Source organism: Callorhinus ursinus, unplaced genomic scaffold, assembly GCF_003265705.2.
Source record: "Callorhinus ursinus isolate GAN/ISIS: 27379988/994484 unplaced genomic scaffold, GSC_fseal_2.0 scaffold22, whole genome shotgun sequence".
Taxonomy (NCBI): Eukaryota; Metazoa; Chordata; class Mammalia; order Carnivora; family Otariidae; genus Callorhinus; species Callorhinus ursinus.
Window position 1 is genome coordinate 24,115,595 of NW_027397084.1, and position 25,899 is coordinate 24,141,493.

Here is a 25,899-nt window from a genome sequence, read left to right on the forward strand (position 1 = left end):
CTCTACACGTGTAGCTTCCCCCATTTTCAAGATACTATTGAGTTTTGAAAGTGCTTTATATACTTTAGACGTTAGTCTTTTGTCAGATATATGCAACTATTTTCTCCTGTAGCCTGTCATTACATCCTTTTCACATGATCTTTTTTTTTTTTAAGATTTTATTTATTTGAGAGAGAGAGTGAGAGAGCACAAGCAGGGGGAGCAGCAGAGGGAGAGGGAGAAGCAGATTCCCCACTGAGCAGGGAACCCGATGTGATGCGGGGCTGGATCTCAGAACCCTGAGATCACAACCTGAGCCAAAGGGAGATGCCTAACTGACTGAGCCACCCAGGTGTCCCTGAACAAAAGTTTTAATTTTGATGACGTCCAATTTATTAATTTTTCTTTTTATGGATTATGTTTTTTTGGCAAGTCTGAGGACTCTTTCCTAACCAAATTCTGAAGATTTTCTCCCATGCTGTTTCCTAAAAGTTTTACAATTCTGTGTTTATGGCCATTTTTCATTTTGAGTTGCTGTTTGTATATGATACAGGTATGAATCAAAGTTAATTTTTTTGTATATGGGTATTCAGTTGTTCCAGCACCATTTCTTGAAAAAATTGTCTTTTCTCTGAATTTCCTTTGCACTTTTCTCAAAAGTCAACCACATGTATATGGGAGAACTTCTGGATTTTGTTATGCTCCATTGATCTGTTGTTTACTTTTATGCTAATATTATAATATCCTATTATTGTAGCTTTATAATAAGTCTTGGAGTCATGTAATATAAGTCCTCCAACTTTGTTATTCTTTTTCAAAGTTGTTTTTGCTATTCTAGGTTCCTTGAATTTCCATATGAATTTTAGAACTAGTTTGTCATTTCTACAAAGTAATCTTCTGGGATTTAAATTGAACTTGCCTTGAGTATGTAGATTCATTTGGGTGAGAACTGACATCTTTAACAATATAAAGTCTTCCAATCCATGAACAAAGTACATCTCTCCATTTATTTGGATCTTATTTCTCTTAGCAATATTTTGTAGTCTTCAGGATGCAGGTCTTCTGTCAGATTTATTTCTAAGTAGTTCTTAGTTTTAAATGTTATTGTAAATGGATTTTTTTAACATTTCAATTTCTTTTCTTTTCTTTTTTTTTTTTTTTTTTAAGATTTTATTTTTAAGTAATCTCTATATCCGGTGTGGGGCTCAAACTCACAACCCCGAGACCAAGAGTTGTGTGCTCCACTGACTGAGCCAGCTAGGTGCCCCAAACATTTCAATTTCTGATTGTTGTTGGAATATGGAAATATAGTAGGTTTTTGCATATTTGTCTTGTATCCTGCAACCTTGCTAACTAACCTCATGTAATTGTTTTAGTAGCTTTTTTATAGATTCAGATTTCCTACTAGATGATTGTCATCCTCAAATAAAGACAATTTTTACTTCCTCTCCAACTTGGGTGCCTTTTTCTTACCTTATTTCACTAGCTAGAACCTTCAGTAAAATAAGAGTGGTGACAGTCGACTTGGTTGTCTTGTTCATGATGTTAAAGGAGAAAGCATGCAAACTTTCATCCTTAAATATGTGTTGGCCAAAAGTTTTTCACAGATTTTTTTATTGAATTGAGGAAGTTCCCCTCTATTTCTAGTTTGCTGAGATTTTTAAAAATCAGAAATGGATGTTGATATTATCAATGCTTTTTCTGCATCTGTTGAGATCATAGTGTTTTGTTGTTGTTGTTCTTTAATATAGGGGATGACATTTGATTTTGATTGAATGTTAAACTAACCTTGCATTCCTGGGACAAACCACACTTGGTCATGATGTATTATCTTTTTCATATATTCCTGGATTTGATTTGCTAAAACTTTATTAAGAATTTTTGCAAATATTCATGAAGGGTGTTGATCTGTATGTTTCATTTCTAATGATGTCCTTGTCTGGTTTTGGTATCAGGGTTATGTTGACCTCATAGAATGAATTGGGAATTACCTCATACCTGTCCCCCCGCCCCAGTTTCCTGAAGAGTGTGTGTAGAATTTGTATCATTCCTTAATTGTTTGGTAGATTTCCCTAGTGAAACCACTTGGGTTTTGATGGAAGGTTTTTAACTACAGATCCAGTTTCTTTAATAGAACGCTATTCAGGTTATCTTTTCCTTGTGGAAAGAGCTCATTTGTGTCTTTCAAAGAATCGGTGAAGTTATTAGCATAAAATTATTTATAATATTCCCTTATTTTTCTAGTATCTTTAGAATCTGTAATGATTCTCCTTCTCTCATTCCTGATATGGTCATTTGTGTTTTACCTCTTTTCTTAATCAGTTAGGATAAAGATTTATCAATTTTATTGATATTCTCAAATAATCACCTTTTATTTTCATTGACCTTCTTTGTTGTTTTCATATTTTCTGTTTCATCGATTTCTGTCCTCTTTATGTCACCATTGTTTTTGAAAGATATTTTAGCAAGCAAACACTTCTCAGTGTGCAGTATTTCACTTTCAATACTTTTAAGATGTTTCCCTGGCTAGGTAGCATTATTTTTTTTTTTTGTAGCCTATTTCTGATGAGAAAATTGTCATCATTATATTTGTTTCTTTGTATGTTATGCATTTCTTCTGCCCAGCTGCTTTTAAGATTTTTCAATTCATCTGTAGTTTTAAGCATTTATGTTATGATGTACCTTTGAGTGAGGGGGAAGAGGCAGAGGGAGAAGCAGATGCTCCACTGAGCAGAGAGCCTGACATGGGGCTTGATCCCAGGACACTGGGATCATGGCCTGAGCAGAAGGCAGATGCTTAACCGACTGAGCCACCCAGGCACCCTAACACAGTCTGCTTTCTTAAGATAATTAATGGACATAAATCTCTCTTGAGTATTTTTGCCAGCTCTATTTCATGCAGTTAGACTTTGAGGTTTGGAGAGAATAGGGTAGATTACTTTTGGTTTTTGCCTTATAACCCCTTCCATGCCTGGTAGAATAGCAGTGCATGCCCCAAATATTCTTTGGAGGAATCTTAGCATTATTTTTCTTATTTAGCTTTATTCTCTTTTGTCTTTCTTTCATACTTACTAAGCATGTGCTGGGCGCTGAATTAAAATGCTGGAAGTCTGTATATGTACTGATTATGCTGATTTATTCTTAGGGACTACAAATGGTTTGAGCAACAACCATTTACAAATATTTCACAGTAAATGTTTTATTATTATATTTGATGTAGGGATATAAAAGTAGCCCTTCATAGATCCTTTAAAAAACAAACAGAACCTCATTGGTATTGCTTAAACATGCCTTAAACATTTCTCAAGGTATACCTTAAACCTGAGGAAGGCATATCCACTTCCTCAGGTCCATTGTGCTTATCGTTCCTTTTGCCTTAATTCCTCTTGCCCACTTAGCTGCATAGTTTGTTCCCCTACTTTCTTCAGATCTCTGGTGAAATACAACTTTTCCTGACCAAATAACAATTACCTCTCCCTTCTTCCTTTCCATCTGTACTCCTTATCCATTTTTCCTTTATTTTTCTCCATAATATTCACTGCTGTTGACACAGTATTACTTTTACATGTTTGTGTACAGCTTTCCATTGGAATTTCCATGAGGCAGGAGTTTATCTGTTTTGTTTATCACTGAATCTCCAGAGTCTTGTACAAGGTACAGTACAAGATACAGTAGTACCTTGAAATAGTAAGCATTCAGTAAATATTTGTTAGTTAAATACATGTGTTACTATTCTGAGTCTAACAGACTTAAAAAAGAAGAAAAAACATTTTTGAGGGAATTATTTAAATATTATAACTTATATGCTCTTTCTGAATAGAGAGGTTTTAAGGAAATTTCTGTGAGCTCATTTTTTAGTAATCACAATCGCTTGGCCTCCATTAGTGTTTCCTATACCAACTTCCAGGTAGTGATTGGTTAAAATAGCATGACTCTTCTAATCAGCATTGTAATGACTCTTTAAAGCTTGTAAAGTCACTTAGGAACCCTGATTATCAAGTGTTATCCCTACATGTCGTCTTTTTAGCATCACTGATGCTACTTAATAGGAAAACATGAATTTGAGGTAGGTCAACCATAGGTGACTAGTCATACCAAAGTATGTTAGTTACATTCAGATTTAAAAAAAAAAAAGAACATTTTATTTCCTTCTTAGTAAAACCTTGTATGTTGAAATATTTGATATTTTAAAAAATGAAACATTCTGGTGTATGTTTGCTGGAAGAAAGGGTTTGGCAATTTAAAATATTGTTGAAATACTATGTATGGAACTTCTCTTTAAACTTTTTGTTTAATTCTGCAAACTCTTTTTTTTCTTAAGATTTATTTTAGAGAGAGAGAGAGGAAGAGGGAACAGGTGTGTGCAGGGAGAGGCAGAGGGAGAGACTCTAGCAGTGAGTGGGGAGCCTGACATGGGGCTTGATCTCATGACCCATGAGATCATGCATTTAGAGAAATGTATACAGGTTTTTTTTAAAAATAGCCTCATTGAGATATAACTTACATACTATAAAATTCACTTATTTTAAGTGTGTAATACAATGATTTTTAATGTATTAACAGTCTTGCAGCCATCACCATAGTAAAATTTTAGAACATACCCATCATTCTCAAAAGACCCCTCTCCTCATGTTTATTTTCAGTGATTCCCCTCCCCCCACCACACACATACAGGTTCTTTTGCAAGTTTGTAGTTTGGTTGTTTACAATGTAGAAAACATGTTTTCAGGGGTTGTTGCTTGGTTCTCTTGCTGATCTACAAGTGAACGTAATTCTGTAACGTAGCTGACCAGGAGCAGTGAAAGGCTCAGGTAAAGAACAAAGGGCCTTGGGATAGGAAAAGAGAAAGGGCTTCTTCCTTGTTTCATGCTTGATTGTGGACAGTATTTTGATACAGGCTGATCCTTGTATTGCTTTACTGTGTGTCCCTTTCCCTAGGCATCCACTGCTGTGATGCTGTCTTATGAAAACACTCTTTAAGTCTCAGTTGATTTTGCCTTGTCCTCCTCTCTTTTCCCCCTTGATCAAAATTCTCTATCCTTTATAATTTCCTTCTCCAACAAATCAAACCAAATCCAGTTCTACTGCCTCTAATCTTGGGTATTATGGGGAAAGAAATAAAGTGAACTTGTAATAGTATGGGTAGCATTTGATAATTCTGGAGAGTTGAAAAGATTATTTATATCTTTAAATCTATATTATTGGCCTCAACAGTAAGTGATTTGGCATGTCAAAAAGTTGACAGAATAAAGTAAAAGCAGTCAGCCAGTGTAAAGGAATTTTGTTTGGAAGGTTGGAATTATCATAGTAGGAGATGCAGAGTTTCCACAGTTGCATTTTGGGATCTGCCTGTGGTATAGTCTTGGCTTTTTCTCTCCCTCTTTCTAGCATTTTGACTCTAAGTTTCTTAGTCCTGAAAATGGTGTGGTAATACCTACCTACCTCACATATTTATTAGGATTACATCAGACAGTGTATCTGGAAATATGGTGAATGATGTCTTGCATATTCAAGTGGTGTTTTCCTCTAAAAGTGCCTCCTAGCAGTTTTGGCAGCAGAATTCAGGTGGCTCAAGGTCTTAGCTATCATTTGTAAACTAGAGACTGCCTGCGTTTTTATACCAGATATTAGGAAGCATAGAGAGCATACAGAGATCAATATAATTATCCTATTTCAAAGAGATCACTGTTTCTCAGAAAACTTAGCTAAAACAGTTAACTGTAGGTCATTGTGATAAATGTTACAGAAGTTTTGGGGGAATTGGCGAAGGGTTTATAGAAGAACTAAGTCTTAAAAAGAAATGACATTTAGCAGTTAGTGCTATATTCTCTGCTCCTTATCTAGTTTTATTTTCTATTTACAAAAAATTCAAAAGTAGCTTTTCAGTTTGTTAGTCTGTCATAGGAATCAGAAACTTAAGAGAAATTTCTTCTCAGAAGTGAATGCAATTTCATCTTATTTCTCAAATGGTATGAAAATTACAAAATAAGTATATTCAGTTCTCAGTAAAATTCCTGTTCATTGTTTAGATATATAATATTTTAAAATATTGCTTAGATATGTAATAACTTATAGTTCCATAAAACTCATTTTTCCACTTTCTTCAGAGTTTCCATATCTTAAAACTGTCATCTCTATTTGAAAGTTATTAGCCCCTTGGTACTTGGTATTTAGGTGCATATATATCGCAAGTTAAAAAAAAATCAAATTTGTATTTACATAAAAGAAACAACAATAATCAGATGCCGCATTATTATTTTTTTGGCTACAGCCTTACAGTATAGCTGAAATTCTTCAAGGTTGGAAGGGAGAGGTACTGTTCATTTTACCTAGAATGTACTTCATCCAGACTTTGCCTGTTATAACTCGACTTACCTTTTGGTAATCATCTCAAATGCCACTGTCCCTACAAAGCTTGTACTAATATCCCTGGCCAACATTCATCTTTTCCTCTTCTGTGTTCCCACCATCATTTGTACTTTATAACCATCGTATGACTTTTAGAGTACAAACTCCTTGAAGGGAGGACCTGTGTTTTGTCTTCTTCATTTAATACCTTCGTAAAAACAGACACTTAACATATATTTGGTTATTTAAATTGAATCTGGAGAACTAAGGTTTGGCAAAACTGTGCTTTATTATTCTTTAATACCTCTTAGAATTTTGGCTCTGAAATAAAGGATTAAATCTCTGGCACATTTTATTTCCTGCCACCAACAAGCAAATATAATTCACATTGAATTAGGTAGATTACAGGCTTCGATGCTGTAACAAAAAGACCCCCAAATACTGTGGCTTAAACAGTATATAAATTTATTTCTCCTTCACATTAGTCTGGAGATGAACTGCCCAGTATGGACAGAGTAGTTATGTCATCTTCAACATAGGGCTTTAATATCTGAGTCCAAGATAGCAGGCTCATTTCTTATTATGCTGTAGCTAATGGGAAAGGGGAAGAGGCAAGGGGAATACAGGCCTAATTTGGTTAATGCCAAAACATCATTTCTGCTCACATTCCATTGGCCAGAACTTGGTCATGTGACCACAGCTGCAGTGGAGGCTGAGAACTGTAGTCTCTATCTGGGCAGACATGGTTCTAGCTAAAACTTAGGGGCTTTTATTATTAAGAGGCAGAATGGCTAAATGGATATTAAAAACAATAGTTTTGCCTCACAGTTAATTGCTTTTGCTTCCATTTTTTAAAATAGTAAATGAATTGCTTCAGGTATCAAACAAAGAACCTGTATATTTGACCAAGTCATCAGACTTAGCAGATTTTTTTATCATGCTGCCTATATACCCTTACTGTAGGCCTGTTTCCTTATTGTAGGTGATGTGGAAGGCCATATAGAGCCTGGCTAGTGAGAAATTTACCATTAACTTTAGTAGATAAAACTAATTACAAATGAAAAAAATATCAGATGCCTATTGGAACATACAAACTGTGTGAAACAAGCTGTTATGGGGCTGTAGACATTTATAGGAAAGGAGAGTGGAGGGATGGAGTCATAAGGAAAGGCTTTCTGGATAATATGGGACTCTAGTTAGGCCTTGAAAATGAGGTAGGATCTGTATGGTCATAAGCTGAACAATCTAGGCAAGGGAAACGGTGTGAAGGAAAGTTTCAAGACAGGATAATTGAGTTGTATTCAAGGGAAAACAGTGAGTCTTCTGATTGGCTCCCTGAGTATGTAAGTTGTTATAAGTGGTCATGAAAGCAAAATAGAGGAAAATAGAAAACTGTTAAAAGCTTGGAGTTGGAGACTGAAATGGTGAAAGAGTTTAATCTGATAATGAATTCAGAGTGGGTAAAGCTCCTTTCTTTTCCCCTCCTTCCCTACTAATCTGGTAATGGAATTCAGAATGAATGAATTCCCTCCTCCCTTTCTCCTGCCTCATTGCCATGAGGTTACCTATGACCTCTTGGTTAACATATCCAGATATTCTCTCCTCAAAAACTTCTTTGAAGTCTTTGACATTGTTGACTATATTTGCTTTAAGACCCTGGCCTCTATTTTTGTATTACTTTTCATTTTCTCCCTCAGACTTTGTATTCTGCTTCTTTTGTTCTTTTGTTCTTGTGGCTACAACTGCCATTTTGAAGGTACTCAGGTTTTTATCTCTAGTTTGAACTTAAGTCCTGTATTCCTAATTTTTGATGGACATTTTCATCTCCATGTGTCACTGTCATTTAAAGCATTCAACAGATTACCTGCAAAATTTTCTGAGTCTACAAGTATCTTTATGGTTTAAGTCCCAGACTAAAATAGAACTTACAGACATCTTGGTCCCTACCTTCTCCTTTATCACTGTTTCTCAATCACTAACTCCTATCAGTTCTTCCTGGTGATTCTCACATTTGTCCATTTCCGTTCTTATTGTTGCCACATTTATTAATCCTTTAAGGTGATATGTTTGGATTGTTAGTTAGTGTTCTCTAAGTATTCGGTGATGAAGGATGTGAGTCAAGGTGCTAATATTAGGGAGACCAAATAACATCTCTTTTGTTAATAGACCTTTGTTTTAGTGTGATTGTGATTATGAGATAAGTAATAATTAGTTTGGTTGATGCTCGCTTATTTGTGTTGCCTTTTTTTTTTTTTTTCATTTGACAGAGAAAGAGACAGCCAGAGAGGGAACACAAGCAGGGGGAGTGGGAGAGGGAGAAGCAGGCTTCCCGCTGAGCAGGGAGCCCGACGCAGGGCCGATCCCAGAACCCCGGGATCATGACCTGACCTGAAGGCAGACGCTTAACGACTGAGCCACCCAGGCGCCCCTCTTTGTGTTGCTTTTAAGTTAGGTAGTGATATGGGTCATTCAAAACAACCCAGTATTTGAATTCTAAATAAACTCTGGATTTTTTTCCTCAGATTTGATTGCTAGTATATTAAAATAAATTTTCACAATTTGAGTCATATACTCAGTAAGAATAATGAAAACAGGTCAAGAAGTATACTGAATGCTTGAGTTGAAGACCTTGTCAAGAATAATTTAGAGTCTTGCTATTTTAAATGTGCTGTGTGGATGGCAGCATGGACATCATTGGTTGCTTGTTAGGAATGCACGATCTCAGGTGCCATTGGAGGGCTACAGAATGAGAATCTGTAATATCCCTAGGGTTATGTACACGCATTAGAATTTGAGAGATACTGATCTTTGTCCACTTTGTCTTTAATTTTGCGTAGTTTGAGATTTAGCTCTAAAATAATTAAACCCTCCAGCTATTTACCTATTTGTATAAATCTATTTGTTTACCTTAGATTTTTGTGTAAACTTCAGGACAGATTGCTGGAAGTATTATATATAAATGATGGAAAGTAACTGGGGGAGGCAAATCTACCTAGAGCAGTCATGGGAGTCCTTTGTGAGCAGGTAGCTGAACTGAGGCCAATACAACAAAGTGAGCCAGGCATATGAAGACCTAAGGAAGAAACATTTGGGGCAGAGACAGCAACAAATGCAAAGGCAAGAAGGCAGGAGAGGGCATATATAATCATAGATCAATGCTAAAATTATTTACTCCATGTTATAAATAAGATTTTATCCATGTTGATACATGCAGATTATTCATTTTCACATTGTATGGTGAGATAATCATATTAGTGAACATTTAAGTTATTCTAGTCATTTTAGGAATCCATGCTGCTATAAATATTCTGGTACATGCTTCTTAAAGACATGTATGAGTTTCTTTGTAGTGTTTTTCAGCCATATTTGACCATGACCCAGAGAAAAAGCATTTTACAGCATGACTTGATTTCTGTGTGTACATGTGTCTATATACGTATATATGTATGTTACTGATTTCTTAAAAGATTTATTTATTTATTTTAGATAGAGAGAAACTACATGCATGAGTGTGCTCATGTGGGGGTGGGGGCAGAGGGAGTCCCAAGCAGACTCCATGCTGAGCTTGGAGACCGATGTGTGGGGCTTGATCTCATGATCCTGAGATCACCCCTGGAGTGCAAACCAAGAGTAGGCCACTCAACTGCCTGTGCCACCCATGCGCCCCTGTATGTTACTGATTTTTAAAAAATGTTTAATAAAACTATTTTTACCCTTTGTGTGATGCACTCATAACTTTTTCTCTTCTCTTTTAAAAATACTTGGGGGCTCCTGGGTGGTTCAGTTGGTTAAGCGTCTGCCTTTGGCTCAGGTCATGATCCCAGGGTCCTGGGATCGAGCCCTGCATTGGGCTCCCTCCTTTGCGTTCTGGAAGACTGCTTCTCCCTCTCCCACTCCCCCTGCTTATGTTCCCTCTCTCGCTGTGTCTCTGTCAAATAAATAAAATCTTAAAAAGAATACTTGTTGAGATTAAACTAATGAGTTGTGATCTGCCATTTAAAATAACTGCTGTAGGGTATGTTATATGTGACTGTGTACGTGTACCTAGATATGTCATATTACATATATAAATTGGTCAATCTGTGTGTGTGTGTGTGTGTGTGTGTGTAAGTATGAATAGATTTCCTGGTGGAGGGGTTTATTCATCTAGAACTTTACTAGATTTCACCAAATTGTTTTTTAAATTGTTATACATATTTATACTTGTCTTGGCCTCCTGAGTCTGGGAACTTAGCTTTTTACCTTTGTGTCTATTTTTAATAGCATTTACTTGGCACAGAGTTGGTAAGTATTCACCAATAGTTTGGGGAATGAAAATGAAGATTTCATACCAATACTTGAATGACTACCATGTTGAGCAGCTATTATTTTATCAATTTTAGGTAAATTTTACCTAATTTTATAGAGTGGATAACCCAATTGTAATTTTGGTTAGGCTTTTAAAAGTTTATTTTTGAAGGTGCCTAACTATATTGGTTAAGATGTAATAGCTATATTCCAAAGAAAGATGCGTTGACAAAATTGCATTATTATTTAAATTGGTAAAAAACGATTGGGGCTGACATTTCCCATAAGTGATAGCAATGTGTAAAGCTGTGTAAAACCTGAACACCACTTAACATTTAATTATATCTGGCTTTTTGTTCAATAGTAATATGCCCATTTTTTTCTATTACTGCTAAGCATTATTCTTGTATTTTGCATTTATACATTTGATCCCTTTATTATCTTTGGTTATTGTAAAAATGCACCACTCTATTTGGTGCTACAACCTCTTACCTGCATGGACAGTTACTGTGACATCGTGCAAATGATACTTTCTTGCTTGCTTTTTTTTTTTTTTAAGATTTTATTTATTTATTTATTTGAGGGAGGGAAAGAGAGAGAGAGAGGAGCCAAGGGAGAGGGACAAGCATACTCCATGCTGAGTGCAGAGCTTGACACAGGGCTCAATCCCATGACCCCAAGACCATGACCTGAGCTGAAATCAAGAGTCAGATGCTCAACTGACTGAGCCACCCAGGCACCCCACAAATGATGCTTTCTGATTAATTCATTTAGTCATAACATTTGCTGCATCAGAAAAATTGTGCTGTAGAGAAAATCTCCATTTGTATTTAGCTATGGGTCTAACATATTTTGAGGGGAATCATTCTATTTTAAGAAGAAAAATGAAGGCAACACTTGGAGAGTGTTGAAAATCCTTTCCCATCATGCTCTGGGTTCACTGCCCTTTTGGGAATTGTTTCTGAGGAAGTTTTAAGATACAGTTGTTTTGCAGACCAGTGTAGAAACTTTTCTAGAGTAGGAACGTATTATATTTTGATTTTCAAAATTTCTAAAGATGACAATAATTTGCACTTAAGTAGTGCTTTAAAACTTTCAAACTATTTTCTGTACAAGACTCACCTAAGTAATGAGGCAGCCAATCCTGACTCCACTTAACATGAGAACCTTGTAGCTCGGTTCGTTATTAGTGCGGGGTAATTCATGTAGCGCAGTGAGGGCAGAGTAGGTTGACAATACAGGTCTTTGGTCTTTAATTCATTTCCATGCTTTCAGCAATCAGACATTTAAAGAAAACATGTCCCAAATGTTTGTCAGTTTATAGGTGTCACTTCTCAAACTTAAAAGCAGGATATTTTGGTATAAATTGTATATGCATGGACTACTTCCTAAAGAATTTTGGAGAGGAATGTGTTTAGTTTTACTGCATTGGAATTACTGGCTTCAGTGTTATTTTGTCGATTAAATCTCACGTTTAGATAAAAAAAATTTACTTAAAACAGAAGTCTAATAAATGTTTTAAAAAGTTTGGTTTTTATTGATATGCTGTATATATTTTTTTCATAATCAGGTGATTTATAAAAGTCAGGTATAAGCTTCTGAATAGTTGACATAATTGTCAGATATTTTGTTTTTCCAGTTTTTTACTTTAATTATACAAGCAATATATGAAAATAATCATAAGAATATTTAAAATGACAGTTTTCACAGAGCTGGAACAAACAATCCTAAAATTTGTATGGAACCAGAAAAGACCCTGAATAGCCAGGGGAATGTTGAAAAAGAAAACCAAAGCTGGGGTCATCACAGTGCCTAACTTCCAGCTCTATTACAAAGCTGTGATCGTCAAGACGGTATGGTACTGGCACAAAAACAGACACATAGATCAATGGAACAGAATCGAGAGCCCAGAAATGGACCCTCAACTCTATGGTCAACTCATCTTTGACAAAGCAGGAAAGAATGTCCAATGGAAAGAAGACAGTCTCTTCAATAAATGGTGCTGGGGGGGCGCCTGGGTGGCTCAGTCAATTAAGTGTCTGCCTTCAGCTCGGGTCATGATCCCGGGGTCCTGGGATCGAGCCCCACATCGGGCTCCCTGCTCAGTGGGAAGCCTGCTTCTCCCTCTCCCACTCCCCCTGCTTGTGTTCCCTCTCTCGCTGTCTCTTTCTGTCAAATAAATAAAATCTTTAAAAAAAAAAAAAAATAAAATAAAATAAATGGTGCTGGGAAAATTGGACAGCCACATGCAGAAGAATAAAACCGGACCATTCTCTTACACCACACACAAAAATAAACTCAAAGTGGATGAAACACCTAAATGTGAGACAGGAATCCATCAGACTCCTAGAGGAGAACACAGGCAGCAACCTCTTTGACCTCAGCTGCAGCAACTTCTTCCTAGAAACATCACCAAAGGCAAGGGAAACAAGGGCAAAAATGAACTATTGGGACTTCATCAAGATGAAAAGCTTCTGCATGGCAAAGGAAACAGTCAACAAAACTAAAAGGCAACCTATGGAATGGGAGAAGATATTTGCAAATGACATATCAGATAAAGGGCTAGTATCCAAAATCTATACAGAACTTATCAAACTCAGCACTCAAAAAAAACAAATAATCCAGTCAAGAAATGGGCAGAAGACACAAACAGACATTTTTCCAAAGAAGACATCCAAAAGACCAACAGACACATGAAAAAATGCTCCACATCACTTGCCATCAGGGAAATACAGATCAAAACCACAATGAGATACCACCTTACACCAGTTAGAATGGCTAAAATTCACGAGACAGGAAACGACCGATGTTGGAGAGGACGTGAAGAATGGGAAACCCTCTTACACTGTTGGTGGGAATGCAAACTGGGGCAGCCACTCTGGAAAACAGTATGGAGATTCCTCAAGAAGTTAAAAATAGAGCTACCCTACAACCCAGCAATTGCTCTACTGGGTATTTACCCCAAAGATACAGATATAGTGAAAAGAAGGGGCACCTGCACCCCAGTGTTCATAGCAGCAATGTCCACAATAGCCAAACTGTGGAAGGAGCCGAGATGTCCTTCGACAGATGAATGAAGATGTGGTATATATACATATATATATATATATATATATATATGTATACACACACACACACACACACACAATGGAATATTACTCAGCCATCAGAAAGGATGAATACCTACTATTTACATCGACATGGATGGAACTGGAGGGAATTATGCTAAGTGAAATAAGTTGGTCAGAGATAGACAATTATCTGGTTTCACTCGTGTGGAATGTAAGGAATAATGCAGAGGATCACAGGGGAGGGGAGGGAAGACTGGATGGGAGGAAATCAGAGAGGGAGACAAACCATGAGAAACTCTTGACTCCGGGAAACAAACAGGGTTGCGGAAAGGGAGGTGGGTGGAGGGATGGGGTACCTAGGTGACAGGCATTAGGGAGGGCACGTGATGTGATGAGCACTGGGTGTTACACACAACTGATGAATCTTTGAACACTACATCAAAAACTAATGTACTATATGTTGGCTAATTGAATTTAAATTAAAGAATATTTAAAATTATCAAGAAAATACATTCAAAGACATAAAGAATAGTACACCTAAGGCTTTGTGTTCTTGTATCCTTCTGTGAGTTTCTCTACTGGGTTTTTCAGAATTTTTTATATTTTATAGTGCACCATAGTTTATAACTTTTCTTAATTCAGGGTTATATTTAGGATTTATTCATGTTGTTTTAAGGCTTCTTGAGGCAGACCTTACTGTTTCTCAGTCTTTCTAACATTTAGTTGATTAAAAAATTTTTTCCAGTGTCTTGAATGTAAAATGGAGATTGTTGTAGTTTTAAAGGGCATTTTCCCTACTAGTGAGCTCATATATGTTTGTTTATTGGTCTTTACATTTCTTCTGTGAATTACCCATTCATATCTTTTTGCACATTTTTCTTTTAGTTGGTTGTGTGTTTCTTACTCATGTCTACATTTCATTAAAAACTGATTTATATTTGTTGCTAATCTTTTAAGGAACACCTTACACATTTAATAAAGAACTTTTTACTGTGGGGTATTACCATTCCTGGTTCACATAAATTAGTTTTAAATTCTTAGACAGATTTGGGAAAGTTTCTAGAAAAGCAAAATTAGTAAACTCATTAAAGTTCTTGAAGGTTGATTTATAACCTTGCTGCTGGTGCCATTTGAAAATTTGAGCATGTAAAATTCTGTAAGCCTCCATTATAATTTTGTAAAAAATCAGAATGCTGCTTAAAAGCTGCCATAATATTTATTTTAGTTTTTAATATTTGTTTATCTTTGTTTTTTCTCCTTAATTAGGTCCTCGATGGGCTTCCTGGAATATTGGTGTATTTATTTGCATCAGATGTGCTGGAATCCATAGAAATCTTGGGGTTCATATATCCAGGGTCAAGTCAGTCAACCTAGACCAATGGACACCAGAACAGATACAGGTAAACATTTTCTTACTAAGAGATTATTTACAATATCTAAAATGCATTTAAAATCTTTAACCCTTCTTGCATCAGGATTAACATTGAAAATGGAGTATGTTGAAATGGCATGTGCCAGATATAAAATTTGGGTGTTACCTGAAATGTCCACTCTCAAATGTTTATATCTTCTTGGGTCCATAGTGAACTCAGTTTTTGATCTATTCTTATTTAAAATGTTGCTTTTGAAATCTTTAAAAAAATCAATTCCTTTTCCTTGTGTTAATGAAATTTGTGGTGGTGTTTTTCTGTCAGTAGAGGGAGCCTGGGTAAAGATAAAAAATAAATCACCTCTTGCCTAAGAACTGACTTGAAGGATTTCCCTTTTGTACAGAAGTGTTCTTGATTTTCAGACAGGTCCCAGTAGTTCGAAGATAGCCCAGTTAGCAAATGTTCTAGTGACTGATTTGTTTTGAGTTGGTTTAGCTGTGTTAGAGATAAATTTGTAATTTTAAGGGCTTGCCATTTTTACAGTGTGACAGTCTTAAATTTTCAAAATCTTACTTTCTGATCCTTAAGGTTAACTGCTAAAATAAAAATGTTTATTTCGGCTGGTTTTAATTTTGTAGTTCACAGTGAAATTATTCCAACTTTTTTTAATGCTCTTTTTGAATTACTTTTAGTCAGTATGAAGGCTCAATACACAAATATATGTAGTGAACTTAAGTGATACTCATACATACCTCTAATCAGAAAAAAACAAAAAGAACACAGGAATTGGCATGGATAGGGTGAGGTAAGGGTGAAAGAATAGAATATAATGCTTGGGGGTGGTGGGTTATAAATAAATAAAGATTTGGTTAAAGAAAGTAAAACTTCTGGGCTAAAGACATATTTATGCCAAAGTAAATTCTAGATAGAGCCAAGATTTAAATATTAAAAAAAAAATTAAATCTTAGAAATACTTGTAAAAAATAGCCAAGAGATCTTAAGGCTCTAAAGTCAAGCGTAGCTTATTTAGTTCACTCTTAAATAAGTTTTTGAGGTTTTTGCTGGCTAGGGCATAAAAGGAAATATGGCACTTTATGTATTTTCCTAATCCTCGAGGAGAAGGCTTACTTGTTGTATCAAGGAAGCAGAGCTTTTTGAACATTGCATATAAGGCTCTGTTCTTGATAATATCTCTATAGTGACTGTGGTAACAGATTTCATAATGTTGTTTCTTAAGTTGCCTTCAAGAAAATGCAAAGTGTAGCTTGAAAATGTACCTTGGTGTTTGTAATGGGTTATGTAGTTACAACGCATTTAAGACCCAAGGTGTATTGCCTTTTTAATGGTTCATTTCACACTAAGGACAAAACATGAAATCCTTGGACAATTCCGTTTTCCAGAAATAATATTTTTCTCAACTAGGCTGTTAAAAGGAGTTGAATAGCAGCTTATTTGAGGTGGGCAGCTGTTCTTTTCCTATACCTGAGAGCAGAGCTTCCCAGTCAGAGGGCTGCAGCTGCAGTTCACTGGTTTTTTTGTGGAATAGGTTATAGTTACACAGCAAGATACTAAATTATTAAAAATGGCAGGCTTTGACAACAATTATTAAGTAATATACAGTCTTTGAAATTGTATTTGAACACGATTTGTATGGTTCCAGCTGTCAGCTTCTTGAAATAAGAATTATTATTTTGGAATGCAAGACTTTTGATAAGTACTTATAACCAGAGAATGCTCTGTATGGCTTCATATATCACAGAGCTCCTCTTTCAGTGTTCTGTGGTGAGAATAAGGTTAAATGAGTAGACAATGAAGTTTTATTAAAAAAAGGTATAAAGAAGCTTAATCACACGGACAGATGAGTAAGCCATCCAGTATTCTTACGGTGGGCTTGTAAGTACTTGCAAGCAAAGCCAGAGTTGTTCTATAAAAATCACTCTGGGACTACTATGCAATATAAATGAGTAAGGAATCAGTGAAGACCCCAAGGTTCCATTTTATACAGCACGACCTTTATTTTAACCTAGAAAATTTCAAGGCAACTGATTCTAAAAAGGCAGTAGAACAAAGTGATTTAGAAAGTTGTCTCTAGCTAGACTGCCAGAGTTTGACCTTGGTACTCCTGATAGGATACTTAACCTCAGGGTACCTCACTTTCCTTCATTTATGAAATGGGAATAGGAAGAATGTCTCCTTCTGTGGGTTGCTGTGAGGATAGAATAAGTTAATATGGGGAGAGCATTTAGAACAGTACCTGGCACATTTTTAAATACTCGATATTAGCTTATCACTTATTAGTAGTATTAGTCCATTTGTTCATTGTTTAAAACCTTCAGTATTGCTCCCTTGAATATCTTTCTGATCTTAAGCAATGTAGCTTCCTAGTAAATCTGTGATGAATTGGTTACTAAATGTACTACTAAGTAAATAAATTGATTCACTGTGTGGTGTTGAGTATTAATTACTTTTTGAGGTTGTTTGTGAAATATAATTAATTCATTTTTAGTAATATTGGATGTTAAGACATTTTGAGATGATTAGGTAATCATACCAGTTGTCTATTGAGGTTGCTCGTTACTCAAGATTTAAACGTATCCTTTTGCCTTTGATGGTAGGTATGTTCCATATAATCCAACTCTGTTTATACCTATGCATTTTATTTTTTACTTAAAAAAATTGAAGTATAATTACAGAGACAACAGTTTACAGATATAAGTGAGTTTTATGTGTCTAGACAAATGTCTATACTGTGTCACCAACACCCCAGTGAAGATATACAGAGCATTTCCATCATCCTATAAAATTTTCTTGTGCCAGTTTATAGTCAGGTTCCCTAGGGTCAACCACTACACTGATGTCTGTACCCTTAGGTTGCTGTACATTGAGATTTTTATCTTTTGGAGCTTGTTCTTATTAACTCTGACTCTTAATTCAGGTTAGGAAGAGTGAAGATTGCAGTGTGATTGAGTGTTCCTTATTCAGATGACATTTTATAAGAATTTCTTTGCTATTAAAAAAAAAGCTCAGGAGGCATTTATTTGCAGAAGGAAAGTACTTTTTTGCATATACTTCTGCCCTGTGTCTTCCCTTACCACCACCCCCAACATTTCATGAAAATCATATTTCTAATTTTCAAAGATGATACTTAGTTTTGGGTAGTTGTATATATTTTTAGATCTTTAATAACAAATGTGGAAACATGATTTAATCTCTGAACCCAAACTGTTAAATGAAAATATTCTTTTTTGCGTGTCTCCATAAAATGTAACTACTTAAATTTTGCCTCAAAGCTTCTTATCAACTGGCATTATATATATGACATATCTATATCATTTATATACATGTTGTGAGTGTGTGAATCAAGTTTTAGGGCATCTACCATATCACAGCTGTGTTAGAATTGCTTTATGCTTATTTTTAAAAGAAAATTTATCAGAACTTATTTTGATTTTTATTAGCATGGAAATAGAGTTACCTTACATTTTAATCAAAATTCTTTTTTAAAATGTGGTTCATGGTTAGATTAAATGTCTTTCATCTTGGGTTTAATATCAGGCGCTTTTCAAATTTTTAGAAAGAACCACTTTGTACTTTTATAAATACTATAATCTTTATTATTTTGTAATGGTTCATTAACCCCAAGTATTGATTACCATTTTTCTCCATTATTAATTTTTAATTACTCAGTTTTCATTGTCTCTATTGAAGGAGTTAAAATAAAAACACCTTATTTTTACTACAGAGGAATGTTACTTGTGCTTTCAAGTTTCTTGGCTTTGTGCAGTCTTGTAAATTGTGCTGCCTAATAAAACATCTTAGTGAGATTTTTGTCCCTATTGCAAAGTATACCCCATATATTTGGTATTTATCTTGATAACTTTTGGACTACTTTTAATACTTTATGTATATATAAATCTTTTAGTAATTTTCTTTCACAGATTCTTTATTTACTACTGACTAGTGTCATTTATTGATATGGTAGTTAGTATTTTCTTGGGAACACCAAGGCCACACAACTGAAATTTATTCGTTTATAAAATATATTCTGGGGAACTTCACGTTTGAAACTGCCCAGTCTCCGTAGGCCTATGATTTATCCTTAGTGAACTTGCCTGCAACATTTTGTGGGTATTTTTACTCCCTCTGTTAATATCTTTACCATTTTTACTTTAGCTTTGACTATATTTTGGCTAGAAGGAAGGATCTTTAAACTCAACTCTTCACGTCCTTGCTTACTATTATAACAAAAGAATAGAAGCTTGTTTGCTTCTCATTCCATCCAACTCTTGAATATTTCTGCTTTGACTTCAGCTTTTTGTTCTCTTGTTTTAAGGGCAGAATGGAAGGTGGTAGCTGCTAGTTTCTCTGCCTTTATTTTCATTTGCAGCTTTCCTTCCTGCTTTTCCACCTAATTAAAAAAATTATATTCATTTGGAGGCACATTTAAATTCTTTCTTCTTCTTTGAAACCTATTACTCACACCCTTCTGCCATAAAAGTCTTCCTAATACCATCTTTCCCTCATCATACAGCTCTTGACTCTGCTATATTCATTTGTCCATTTGTTTGCTTATTCAGCCACTGAGCATTTATTAAGTACTCAGTGTGCTAGCCACTGCATTCTAGTGACTGGCTCTTCTCTTCCTTTAGCAGTTGAATTTCTGGTTTCTTTACCTTACTTCTGCTTCTACTAACTCATTTCTGTTCCCATCATTCTGCTAAGTTTGCACTCACAAAGAATACTAGTTACCCCTAATGGCCAAATCCAACTCTCTTTCCTCCTCCTCCTCGGTCTTCCTGCTTCACTTGATAACTACCCATTGCCTTCTTGAAGCTTTTGTTTGTGAAAGAAGCTAAAGTTACTCACCATGTTTTCTATTTGGTTTATTTAGTCTCGTATTTTTTTTTTTTTTTTTACTATTTCTTTTTCTGCTTTTTCCCCCTACTGGAGATTTTCTACAGTTTTGTCTTTAGCCCTGTTGTTCTTCAGTCTGTCTCCATAGGAGAACTCACTCTCATGGATTCAGCTGTTATTTTTTGTGCAGGTGGTTTTTCCCCAACTGTCCAGTAGTGGCTTCTACGGTGAATTTCAGTTCTTTTTTAGATTGCCTATTAGAGACCTTTGGTGTTCGTGGACTTATCGTTCTAAAGAAACCTTTGATATCTTTGGCATGAAGTAATTGGTAATTTTCCCAAGCATCCATTTTAATTGCATATTCTTTGAGGCTGGAGTTAGCCAATTCAGTTGATTCCATAGCACTGGAATTTCAACATGGCTTTACATATCTCTTCATCTTTGTATATTCAGTAATTCTTGTCAAGTAATTAAAAATCTTGTTGCTTTATGAAAAATACTTTGCTACGAAGCAAAGAAAGCTGGTTATTAATGTAATGATAGAACTTAAAGGAATAGATATGACGGGGCATGGATTTTTTTTTTTTGGCCAGATAACATTATGCGTTTGAGTAAAATTAAGAATAGAATTTCAAAATTAGCTGTTGCACTTTAGCAGTATCAATAAAACCTCTAAGTGTTCCATACAGAAACAGGAAAAAAGGATTTCAGCTACAGTCCTAGTTATTAATGTGTAGCATTTGTAAATGTTAAGATTAATAGATGCCTACTAATCTGAAACTTGATACATTTAAAATTTAAATAATTATCTGGTGGTCCAGACTGGTTTCTTAGTTATATCATTGTTTGAGTTAATCTTAAAAGCTTGTGGTGTCCTATGGTTCTTACCTCTTTCTTTTGTGTGCCTCCTTATTCCATCAGTTCTTAATTCTTCTGTTGCTTCTGTTGCTTTCCATTCTCATTTCTCCTACCATGTCCATGGCTTTAGCTTATTCCTGATATTCCTATCACTGTCCCCTCTCCATCACTTTTACATACCACATTCAGAATAATCTTTCTGGAACACTGCTTTGGTCACTTGACTTCTCTTCTAAGAAATTTGTATTGGTTCTCCTTTGAGAATCATAAAAGTTTTATTTTCCTTAAATTGGTAATCATATACCTCTGCCATCTGGCTTCATCCTGTGTCTTTGACCTTCCTCCAGATGCTTGGTGATAGATCACTTTGGCTGTACAGAGACAGCTGTTCCTGTTGAATTATTCTGGCGGTGTGTTCTGGCTTTTTGTTTTGGTGTGCGGTTGTCTGTTGTTGGAAATGTTTTTTGCATATTCCTTTTTTCAAACCAAATCTTTCCCATTCTTTAAAACCCAGCTACTTTAATAAACCTTCTTCAAAATATAGTTGTGCCTAATTATCTACTACCATATATTGTTATTTACCTTTGTGCCTGTCTGTTCATTCTAACTTTCCAGTAGTTAGAAACTTTACCATTTGTGTATTTGTAGTCGTTGTGATGGCTACTACAGTGGTAGTAGTAGTAGTGGAATACAGTATGTCCTTATTTTATAAATGGCACAATGGCACACTGAGAACAGTCTTTGGTTTGATATAATTCTGTGAGATAATGTTTCCTGTATTTAGCAATGAACGGGGAGAATGAAGAAAATGAAAAAAATCAAGCATATGCCCCCAGTTTCTCCTATATTATTTATACAGTGTCTTTTTTTATTTTCTTTACCTCTGTCCTTTTCTCCCCATGTTCCTGTATATGTTTAAATTCCCCAAATACAGGGGCCATAGGAGTATAACTTAAGCTGCTGTGTGGAAGTTCCAAGGTAATATATGCAGGTACTAGAAAGGCAGTACTTTCTGGTATTTCAAACCATCCAAAACTGAAATTGATTGCCTTGTAAAGTAATGAGTTTGCCATTACTAGAGTGGTTTGTGCAGAGGCTGGACAACCACCTGGAAATCTGTAGCTGGGATTTAAGCATTGAATGGGCAGATAAGAATAGTTTAAATGACTCTGAAGTCTCTTCCATTCTTGAGATTCTTTGATTGTATGTTCAGTCCTCTTTGGTTACCACAGCAATTCAAAAAACATTTTCATTATTTGTGTTTGAATAAGAATGGTATGTATGTCACAGTTAGAGATGTGATTCATCTTTTTCCTAAAAGTCAAATTCCACCTTATGGGATAAAAATTCCTGCACTCTGGATAAATCCTAAGAATGTGACAAGATTCTCAGATTAAGTCTAAAAGACAAGTTCTAAAAATGTTTTGAACATTTTTGCTCTTTATATGTTCTTTCATAAGGAAAAAAATCACTACCTAGATGAATATAGATTTCTATTTTAACCTTGTTATTCTTAGAAATACCTGCATAAGTAATTTGGTAGCTTTTAGGTGTGTGTGTGTGTGTGTGTGTGTGTTTTTTAACACATAATATATTGTTTGTTTCAGGGGTACAGGTCTGTGATTCTTCAGTCTTACACAATTCACAGCACTCACTATAGTACATATCCTCCCCAGCGTCCATCATCCAGCTACTCCATCCCTCCCACCCCCTTCCACTCCAGCAACCCTCAGTTTGTTCCTGAGATTAAAAGTCTCTTATGGTTTGTCTCCCTCTCTGGTTTCGTCTTGTTTCATTTTTCCCTCCCTTCCCCTATGATCCTCCGTCTTGTTTCTCAAATTCCTCATATCAGTGAGATCATATGATAATTGTCCTTCTCTGATTGGCTTATTTCACTTAGCATAATACCCTCTAGTTCCAGCCACGTTGTTGCAAGTGGCAAGATTTCATTTTTTGATGGCTGCATAATATTCCATTGTGTATATATACCACATCTTCTTTATCCATTCGTCTGTTGATGGACATCTAGGCTCTTTCCATAGTTTGGCTATTGTGGATATTGGGTAGCTTTTAGTTTAATTAGCAATAGATGTGTCATACTGTTGACCTGCTTGTCTTAATTTAAACTTGATCTTTCTTAGAAAAAAAAATTGTCCTTAGGAAGCTAAAATTATTGATTTTCACTAATATTCATCAGTAAGCTTTACTATGTTCTGTGGCCTCTGCTTGAATTCCTAATCAGCCCAAATATAGGGAAAATAGGCAAAAGAGAATTGGTAGGTACTTTAAATATTTCTCTGTTGGGGCACCTGGGTGGCTCAGGCGTTAAGCATCTGTCTTCGGCTCAGGTCATCTGGGATTGAGTCCTCCTGCATCGGGCGCCCTGCTCCGCGGGAAGCCTGCTTCTCCCTCTCCCACTCCCCCTGCTTGTGTTCCCTCTCTCGCTGTCTCTCTCTCTGTCAAATAAATAAAAAAAAAAATCTTAAAAAAAAAATTTCTCTGTTGCTAAACAAGTAATTAAAATTACAGATATTTCTTATATTGGTGGTTATGTTGTGCCCATCTTCACTATTAAAATTGGGATGTAAAGGATTATAAAAGGTAGGGGATGAAAGTGCCTAAATATATTGAGGAAGTTTTCTCCTCCTTGGTCCTCTGACATAGTATATTTCAGATAAAGTTTTACATTTTATTCTTTAAAAACATATTAATTTTGTGAAATAAAATTGCAGTTGATAGAAGTACAGCATTCCTGTGAGGTACCTCTGCCATCCTTAAAAAATAGAAAACTGGCAAGAATATTGATACACAGTTGAAATTTAAATTTAACTTCACTCATCCAGTTGTGCAGGTTTGTTTTAATTTATCACACCATTTTTAAATCATAAAAGGAAGGTGAGATAAGTTACTATGATTTCCATGGGCTTTCTGCAGAGGAGAATGATGCATAAGTAAAATATATTATTAAGATTAATTTTACGGGGAGGGTATGTGCTGTGGTGAGTGCTGTGAATTGTGTAAGACTGTTGAATCACAGACGTGTACCTCTGAAACAAATAATACATTATATGTTAAAAAAAAAAAGATAGCAGGAGGGGAAATATGAAGGGGGGGAAATCGGAGGGGGAGAGACTATGGACTCTGAGAAACAAACTGAGAGTTCTAGAGGGTAGGGGGGTGGGGGGATGGGTTAGCCTGGTGATGGGTATTAAAGAGGGCACATTCTGCATGGAGCACTGGGTGTTATACGCAAACAATGAATCATGAAACACTACATCAAAAACTATGTAATGTATGGTGATTAACATAACATGATAAAAAAAGATTAATTTTACCTGTTTTTATTTTTGTTAATGAGACTACTTAATGAAAATTTGAAACGATACAACTGGCTCAGATTATCTTTTTGTTGCACAGCAGTGGTGTACCTGTAAGATAGTTCTTATACCTTGCTGTGTAGCCACTGCAGACTTCTTTTGCTTAATGTTTGTATGGTATTTCTTCTTTCATGCTTTTATGTTTAACTGATTTATATCATTAAATATAAATAGATTTCTTTTAGACAAGAAATGCTTTGTGGTATGCTCTTTCAGTATGTAGTTTCAAATTTTTTTTTTAATTTCAGTTACTTTTTAAAATTAGTTTTTCAGTATTCTGTCTCCTTGTTTGAGTTTTCTTCTTCAGTGACTCTCTTACATGTATGTTGGATTGTCACTTTCTCTTGGATCCTTTTTATTACTTTTTTTTTAATTAAAAACTTTTAGGTCTTTTGTCTCTCCAGTTTTCATAGGCCATTATTCTGTGTATTTGTTCTCATGTTCCATTTTATTTCATATTCATTTCTGAAGTATTTCTCCTTTTATTTCTAATTCTTTCCTGAGTTTTCATTTTAGTTCTGAATATTTCTTAATTTTTTTTATTACATTTTATTTTTAAGTAATCTCTGTACCCAGCATGAGGCTCGAACTTAAAACCCCGGGATCAAGAGGCACAGTCTCCACTGACTTGAGCCAGCAGGTGCCCCTGAATATTTCTAATTTCTGATTTAGTTGTTCTTTCATAACTTCACCTTTTAATTCATTTAACGTATTCTTCCGTATCATGCATATGGTTTTTGATTTGTTCTAAATTAGTAGGTGTACAGTTTTGATCTGTTTTCTGAGCATATTTGTTCTAGAGTGGGTTCATCGTAGAGATGTTATTCTGCTTCTTATTCTCTTCTCCTAAAACTTTATATGAGATTTGACCTTGATTCTTTTCTGTTGATCACTTTTATGTGTTATTAGTTTTCTTTACTTTTAACAGGAATTGATATTCAAGATAGCTTTTCTAACGGCACAGACCGCTCCCTTCAGTGGCTTTTGTGTAGTGTTTAATAAAATAAGGCCTCTTGTTTTCTGAAATTTTTTTGCTCTGTTCCTTCTCTCACTTTTATCTTTAACTTTTCTTACTTTATTTCCATTTTTTTTGTACTGCTTAATTTTGAATCCTTTCCCAAGACTTCCTCCTCAGGGTGGGGCCTGGTCCTAGCAGGGAAGTTTGGTGGTTGTGTTATGAGAATTCATAGGGGCTAGATTGTTTGCCCCCCTTTCAAGCTTATTGTAGACTGTATATATTTGCTGTTGGATTGGGTAAAAATGCTTTTCAGTTTCATGTGCTTTCTTCAGACTGGTTCACTGTAATTTCCAGTTTTTATCTCTTTACTATTTTAGTGTTTTGTTTTCAGATCTACCTGGCTCCCCATTAGTTGCAGACATCATGCAGGTTAGTGTTTGTTAGTGCCTCGTCTCTACCTCATAGCATTTTGGGGTTTGTGGGGATGCTCCATCACCAATTTTTGTTGTAAATATTGTTCATGGGGTTTTGGTTTTTCTATTTAGTGACTCTATTTTTTGTTGTTGTTGGTGGTGAGAGGCTTCTGGGAGCTTTAAAAACTGTCAGTGATATTCCAGAATTCCTGACAAGCAGTATTTTATAGAATAAAATTCCATTTAAAAAAAAGCTAATTTGAAGAGCTCCATGATTTAATGACATCTGACCTGTATGTGTTAGAACATTATTTACTCTCTCAAGGTTTTGACCCTTAGATAAATTTTCATAGTGCTTTATAGAACCAGGGACATAAGCTTTCA

At 35.4% G+C, this 25,899-nt stretch overlaps 1 protein-coding gene across 4 annotated transcripts in view; it reads left to right on the forward strand.

Moving 5' to 3' along the window:
• The window catches only part of SMAP1 (small ArfGAP 1), a 163,614-nt gene that overhangs the window by 21,008 nt on the left and 116,707 nt on the right, over positions 1 to 25,899 (forward strand). For 3 of the 4 annotated variants that reach the window (XM_025890564.2, XM_025890565.2, XM_073905179.1), the window contains one exon: positions 14,952 to 15,085. In XM_025890564.2, coding sequence (XP_025746349.1) covers positions 14,952 to 15,085 — 134 coding nt within the window. Of the gene's footprint in view, positions 1 to 14,951; positions 15,086 to 25,899 lie in introns of those variants that run through there. The other variant, XM_073905180.1, reaches the window with a different exon arrangement.